General features: G+C 44.5%; 1 protein-coding gene across 1 annotated transcript; it reads right to left on the reverse strand.

The window, feature by feature from the left end:
• Positions 1 to 409: 409 nt before the first annotated feature.
• LOC136503473 (heptahelical transmembrane protein ADIPOR3) lies at positions 410 to 3417 on the reverse strand. Its single transcript, XM_066498544.1, has 3 exons — positions 2919 to 3417; positions 1789 to 2113; positions 410 to 1222 (listed from the first exon to the last, which is right to left on the reverse strand). The coding sequence occupies exons 1-3, from the start codon at positions 3131 to 3133 to the stop codon at positions 569 to 571; spliced, it is 1194 nt and encodes a 397-aa protein (XP_066354641.1). The 5' UTR covers positions 3134 to 3417; the 3' UTR covers positions 410 to 568.
• Positions 3418 to 7407: the final 3990 nt, after the last annotated feature.

Raw genomic sequence — 7407 nt, forward strand, 5'->3', positions numbered from 1 at the left:
TCTAATAATCCATATCCAGACTTTGACATGTCCAAATTCCGAGATGATATAGATATCTGGTCACATGTATCAATACTGACGCCAATTTTTTCGTAACTAGTACTCCGTATAAAACATTTTTTGCTGATAACATCAGGAACCAACTAAATGATCCTTTCTTTGTACGACCTAGAGCCCCGCTGTTAGCCATTGGCCCACTCCACTTGGTTCATAGCAATACACAAAACACATATATAAATTGTACATGTTGCCTGTTCTCTCCAACCTGACAAAATAACTAAAGACACTGATGTAAAGATGAACCACATACAGCTACAAGGAGGAGCCCCCGGCCAGTAACTATAGATGAATTAGCAGGACGGAGACTATCCCATCAGTCACCTCGAATATTTAGTAATAATAGCATAAATACTGGTCTTCAATTGATTATTATTCATTAAAGCCCGACTACCTTATAGACTTGTAGCAATTGTTCATGTTTACTGTTACAATTTACAACAGACCATGATCTTCAGCCTGAATTCATGGAATCTACAATCTATCCACATCCTCAACGATGCAACACCTTTCAGCAGCCCTGCACGTCTCTCCACTTGAGGTACAGCAGCCCTGCGTGGTAGTGTGTGTAGGCTCCGGCAACAACCAAGACGTGGAACAACTGGTGGCTGTGCCCGGCGATGTCAAACTTCCCAGGCATCCAGCGCTCAGGTACCCGGGTCGCATATACCAGTGCTCCCAGCCCATAGAAGAGCCCCATCAGAACTTCATATCCGGTCGTGTGCAATGCCTCCGGTTGGTGCCAGAAGAGGACCAGCTTATGAAGAACAGGTATCACACCGGATGCACCCATGCCAAAGAAGAGGCATGCTCTGATGGTTCTGAACTCGGGGTTCTGGAAGACAGGAAGTAGAGAGAATGCGATAGTTGCCACTCCTAGGATGGTTATGAAACTGAGGTACATGTTGCAAAAGAAGGGATAACACATGAAAGAATAGTATACTGGAGGGTAGAAGGATGTGGCGATTAGAGCTGCAATGCCTGCGTAATCAAGCCGAAGCATAATGTACGCTAGGCGGCGAGAATGACAGGAGAGAAGGTGGCAAGTACTGCTGGCGAGAAGGCAGAACATGACTCCTCCCAAGAAGGCATAGAATGGCCACCGCGCAATTGGTGTGATCAGTTGCGGCGCAATCAGGTTTGCTAGATCCTCCTTCATGCTTTGCTGCGCAAAATAAAAACAAGAAAGGTTGTTGTCTCCGGTTCTGAACACACAAGTTATGAGCCACTTTCAAAAGCAATGCATCGCATAATCTGACCAGAACAGATTACCAAATTACCAGCCAGAACTCGACTAAAAGGTAAAAATATTTTTAATCAATATTATCTTAAATAAAGGCATCACAGTAAGGCCCAATAGTTTGACTTGACCTACAATGCTAGTAATTACACTTTCACTAATTTGGGTGAGTGATACGTAAACTACTGTTCTTTTCTTTTAACGAGCAGCAGAAGTCAATGCAAGCTTCTATTGATATATAACAGAAAAAATACGGTAGTATGGCCCTGGGAGACTAATGTTCTTAATCTCATAAACCGGCACTGCCTGAATGCTACTGCTTTTCCAGTAATCATTGGTTTTCAGATTTTTACTGATATAAACCTCTTGAAGTGAAATCTTGGTCAGCTTCAGATAAGTTAACCTCCCTGACCTTAACGCAAAGCGTAGCGCTCTTATAGCAAAAGTAAAAGAATGTAATCAAGTAATTCAGCAAGTAGTAGACTACTTACAAGAACAGACAAACTTGTTTCATTGGGATGGGTAAATCTGTGTGGCAAACAACTTGCGAGTAACTCCAAGAGATGCCAACGGGACAGAGATGGAAGAACCTCCATAGAATTCCAAGAGCTCTTCAGCTCATCCTTCAGCTTTTGTAGATCCGAAAGGTGAGGTAACGATGGAAGACATGACACAAGCTCCGCCTGAATCTTATGAATATCAGCCTTTCTCAGCACATCCGGCAAATGCTGCAAGCTCTGAATATCTACTACGTTTGGAACTTGTGTTGCTGTGTATATGGTCAGAGCGAGAAAGATGAAAAATCCAATAAGATGCCTGAAATGTACATAGACAAAGCCTTTAGTAAGTAAAAAAAAAAGATAAGTTTTAGAGGAACTATGGCAGGCTTAATGCCAACCTGAACAGTTTATTGATGACATACAAGTCCAAGCATGGGAGATTTGTGAAAAAAAGAGAGACCGCATCATGTAACTTTTACACAAAATAACATATCACAAGTTGTCATCCATAATTTTCAGAAATCATACTCCTCGAACTGCCGGACCTTTCCGGGCAAGCAATCCATGTGTATGCCATTTTAATTAGCCATTAATTCTCAATTGGGAGTTTTGCATCCCTGGGTTTGCCCCCGCTTATTACTTACATATTAGGCCTACAGTCCGGTTGTTCAGCAATGCGCCAACAAGTTTCAAAAAAAAACGCATGCCCCACCGAAGAAAGATGGCTTCTTTCATTAGTTGGCGGTCCAGTCCTTTTCCATGAGATTTTAGGCAAGGACGACGCTACCAATTAAGTACTCTGCATACTTGCAGAGGTAGACGAATTCTAAGATTTGTTGAGCCATCACAAACATGAAGGGGACAAAAACAGCTAGATGAATAAAGCTACCAAATTCTAGATATTTCGCCAATCCATAATGAATCTGAACTCTGAAACCTTTAAGCAAACAATAAGCACAAGCATGAAACAAACGCCCAGAAATCCCATGTACTACCAAACAATTCGAAGCATTGCAATCTGTAACAAGTTCCTCCCGAGGTAGCTAACATCAACCAATTGGACCAAACAAACAATAATTGAACGATTAAGGGGGGAGGGCGGAGAGAGAGGGTTTACGCACGTCCAGACGTTGAGGGTCTCGTTGTGGATAGAGAAGGCGGAGAGCAGCACCTGCGGGAGCGGCCACTCGCAACGGTAGTGGCGGTGGATGTACTCGTTGTCCCGCAGGTAGGGCGGCAGCGCCCGGTACTCCACCAGCCCGTAGCGCTTCCTCTTCCTCATCCCCTGCTTCCCCTCCTCCTCCCACTCCGCCTCCTCCGCCGCCGTCGCGGCCATGGATCGCCAAGAGCGGGGACGAGGCGAGGCGAGCGAGCCGGGACGGGCCGGGTATGCGGCCTCCACGGCCCGTGGGTCTCGGCGAGGGGGCCGCGCCTCCGAGGTACACGACCCGTTCTCTCACCCGGATTTAGGAGGAAGGAGGCCGCGCGAGCGCGAGCGCGATCGCTTTTGGCGGCGCGGCTGCTGGGCGTCTGGGCCTGGTCGTTTACTCGTTTCGTTTCGATCGGTGGTTGCCTGGTGGGCGTCAGGCGTGGTGGTTTTTCCTGCCGAGCCGTCCCGCTGCCGTCTGGCTCGGGCGGTGCCTCCCACGCGTGCGCTCGGTAGGTATGCCAGGAGGGCTGCACGCTCCCACGAATCTGACGTGAAAAGACGGAAGCGTGCGGGGATCCCAAGCCGTGGCACGCAAAAGACGTGATCGGTCGCGTGTCATGTCTTGCTTCCTCCTTCGACCGTACCGGACGGAAAATGCAAAAGAACAAGACGATTCTGACGGTACGCGTACGCAAAACTTATTACTATTATTTATGACCCCGAGGGTGGCGGCATTCCAGACCACAGACATCTGGAGCACAGAGATATTTGTTCACGAGAAAGTAGATCTGGGCCATTGTTGGGCTAAAGTTTGTTGGCCCAAAGTGAAGCTGGATTAGGAAGAAGTGATGATGGTGAACTGGTGAAGGTACTACAGGCTCAGCGTGTGTGTCAAATATGATTCACCCGAGATAGATTGCATTTATCGCCTATCTATATTCTCGGCCCAACGGCCCAGAGATCTTGAGTTGCAGCAGGATCATAATAAACAAACGGAGTGAGTAAAAAGGTTGACATCAGCAGGTAGTGCTGCTTGACTCGGAAGGAGCAACAACAATAGTATTCTTGTCGATGTGGTGGGTGTGGCCACCAACAACTTTTGCCGCTTTCGGTGCATTCATGTGGTGCCCCTTCTTTCCCACAAGTATCTGGATTCAGGCGTCAGAATGAAGAACCTGTGCTCTCGTATAATCGTATTCCCCATATCCACAAATACTGAATGATCCAAGATATGGTGCACCTGTCGCATAGTATTATATGTTCCATTTCCACACTGCCAGGACAAACTTGTGCTGAGTAGTAGTATCCTTTTTGTTCTTCAAAAATCCTGTGCTACGTATCTGGCATATTTGCAACCAACTACAGCTGTGTCTTCTCGAGAGTTGGAATCTAGTGGATTCCAGTGGAGTTGATGCATCACGCATTCACCTGAGATTCTCATTCTCCCAAGTCCCAAAGAACATGGCTAGCTCCTCTTGGATTCATTCAGCTTTCTTCCGTGATTATCCACACAGACAGTGCAACGATGAGAACACAATGCATGCCGAACTAATTCTGACTTGCGTGGCAAGTCCCATAGCCTTACATACAGCCAAATTGCTTTATGAAATAGTAAACTCGGCCTGTTCGCTGGTTGGTTTCTGGGCTGGTTTGGGCTGGCTGGTGCTGATTTATTGTGAGAGAAAAATACTGTTGGCTGGCTGGTTTGGGCTGGCTGAAACCAACAAGCGAACGGGCTATTATTCAATTATTCTCTTCTGAAGATGCTTCCGTTATATATATCCTAGCTGAATTCCATTATTTAAAAGTTTATCCCAGTTGAAATCCATTTTGATTACAGAGTGGCCTTTCTGCGTGGAGTGAGTGCTGCTAGGGCCAAAATCCAACAATCATATATGATAGGGAATCGTTAGCGCCCGGGCGTGGATGTTAGCGTCCAGATGGTGCCCACACAGTGAGCGAGCAAGCGCCCCAGCAGCGGGTCGTGCCGCTCCGGACATCGCCCAGGTCGCCAGCCGCTTCTCACACGCATCCCGTGTGCAACACCCGATCTCTTTTGAAACATCTAGATGCAACATTCAAAAGAAGACAGATGAAACACTTCAAACAAGCGTCTGAAACACAATTGCGAAAACGCCCAAAAACACTTGACAACCATTGCAAAACACATGCAACATCCAGATGATACACTTGTAACATACGTATGAAACACCTGAAACACTTGAAACATATGCTTGCAACATTGCATATTATATATGCAATATCCAGATCTACTTTTGCAACATCGATATACTACACTTGCACCGTACCTCTGAAACACTTGAAACATACTCTTCCAACATGCTCTTTCAGTGTAGCATCTACTTGTTGCTTGGATGAATGAAGAGTTGTCGATGCTGAGCTCGATGCTGCAAAGTGGCGCGGGTGGAGGGGGATGCCAATGGGTCGGCGGCTATGCGGCCCTAGCGAGCAGCTGTGTGGCCACCGACGAGCTGCTACGGGGCTCCTAGTGACTGGGCGGGTGGGTGTGGTCCCTCGCGGTGGTGGCGATAGCGCCGAGCGTCCCCGCGTTAGGAAGAAGAGCGGCAGACGGGTGGCGCGGTGAAGTCGACCGCGGAAGGCGCATGCGCACGGTGAAAGAAGGCTGCAAAGGGGAGGAATGGGTATAGGCCCGTTTGGATTCTTGGAATTGAATTCATTATAATAATCATAGTTTAGGCACATATTAATTAAGCTAATATAGTTGTATATGAAATATATTTGTATACTATTGTTAGCCATATAAGGGAGATACTTATATGTTGCATTCATATTGTAGAGAAGCGAGTAGAAATATAGTATGATGATCTATAGAATCAATTTCCATCTTTCAACCGAGAAATTTGAGATAGGCTTATTTGTGAGTTTAGAAAAATTATGGAATATTAAATTCTAAGCCAAATAGCATAATCTATTAAGGAAATTCTAATTCCTATAAAATAAAAGTATCCAAACGCCCCATATGATATATCTGCATGGAGCTGGGCTAGTTAACTCCAGTCGTGTTGTTTCCTCGGATCAATATTCTGATTTATCTGACCCTCGTTGTAATGTGAGATTACTTAGCCCTAGAACCAATGAAGCGTCATTTTTAGTTGACAAACCGCCATATATTGATGTGGTTCCTTGCTGACAATAAACTCATTACAAGAGTCCTGTATCTTTCAATCTGACTGATCTAGCACGATGGAAAGAATTCATGGGGAAGTAAAGCATAAATTCCATTATGTCAGTAAACTAAGCTTCAATTCTCAGTCAGCTTTTCACTAACCAACCGACTAATAAGCAGTCCCCAAACATTCCAGAAAAGTAGTAAAGTAATCGGCTTGACTCTCAGAAATGAAGCCTCGGTCTTCAGAGTCGCGGGACTTATTGGTTGTTGATTCAGCTAGCCAACGAAGCATGCATGTCATGGTTCTCGTATCTTCGAATCATTGCGTATGGTCAGCTAGGTGGCCTTGGCTTAAGGACTTCCAATGAGCCAGACTTCAAGCAATTGTTCCATAACTTTTTCTGAACCAAACTTGTTTCATATTTCAATACCAGTAACCGGTCCAGACGCAGCCCGAACACTTTTTTTAGGATGGTGATAGGATAAAAATTTCTAACCTCTACACCTTACTATATATTTCTACTTGAATATTTTTTTTAGACTCCACATCAATCCTCGTATTAGTTGTGCTAGAAGAATAGGCGAAAACGCTTTAGTATTATCAAAACACACACAAACAGCAAATGAGCAAACGAACGAGAGACACTGCATCAAACCTATTTTTAAATTACTCACCTTTCCTATTGAGAATTTGAGATTACTCGAAATCTCTGTGGTTACAGAACCCAGTATCCTTAATACTGCTTAATAAATATAACCCACCTCTAACTCTACTAACAATCAACCGAAACTACCTCCAATGCCTACTTCTGAATTACATATGTAATTAAGAAAAAAAAGGTTGACCCAAATTATTCCAAGTACTTGCCCTTATATTGTTCACATGTGCCACTACGGAAAAACGATCAAAACTACATGCATTATTATTTGCTCAGACAGAGTAATTCGGTTGTGAGAGCATATTTGTGTATGCCATAATTGAAGAGTTAATGATTTAATCATCTAGTTTAGCTTTTATTTTACAAATGTAAACTCATCCGTCATCACAAGACAGTGTACAAGGCACATATAATTATTGAGGGCATCGTTGTCTTTTGCTATCCAAAACCAATAATCTAGGACCCTATTCGGTTCCATTGCGATTATAGAATCTAATTGTGATCCAAACATGCTTGTTTATGTGGTTGACTATTATAATTAAAATGTCATATTATAATAGTCCTATAATCCACCTTGATATATACATGCCTTTTGAGATTATGGGGGTTGAAAAGTCCAACTTGCCCCACCTTATGCAAAGTTGCGCCCA

Source organism: Miscanthus floridulus, chromosome 1 (assembly GCF_019320115.1).
Source record: "Miscanthus floridulus cultivar M001 chromosome 1, ASM1932011v1, whole genome shotgun sequence".
In the NCBI taxonomy this organism is placed as follows: Eukaryota; Viridiplantae; Streptophyta; class Magnoliopsida; order Poales; family Poaceae; genus Miscanthus; species Miscanthus floridulus.

Excerpts from the sequence above, each read along its gene's own strand:
- LOC136503473 (XM_066498544.1), bottom strand. The coding sequence starts at position 3,133 with ATGGCCGCGACGGCGGCGGAGGAGGCGGAGTGGGAGGAGGAGGGGAAG. Across the intron at positions 2,114-2,918 it reads GAGACCCTCAACGTCTGGAC|GCATCTTATTGGATTTTTCA; the intron begins GTGCGTAAACCC and ends TGTACATTTCAG. Across the intron at positions 1,223-1,788 it reads AAACAAGTTTGTCTGTTCTT|CAAAGCATGAAGGAGGATCT; the intron begins GTAAGTAGTCTA and ends TATTTTGCGCAG.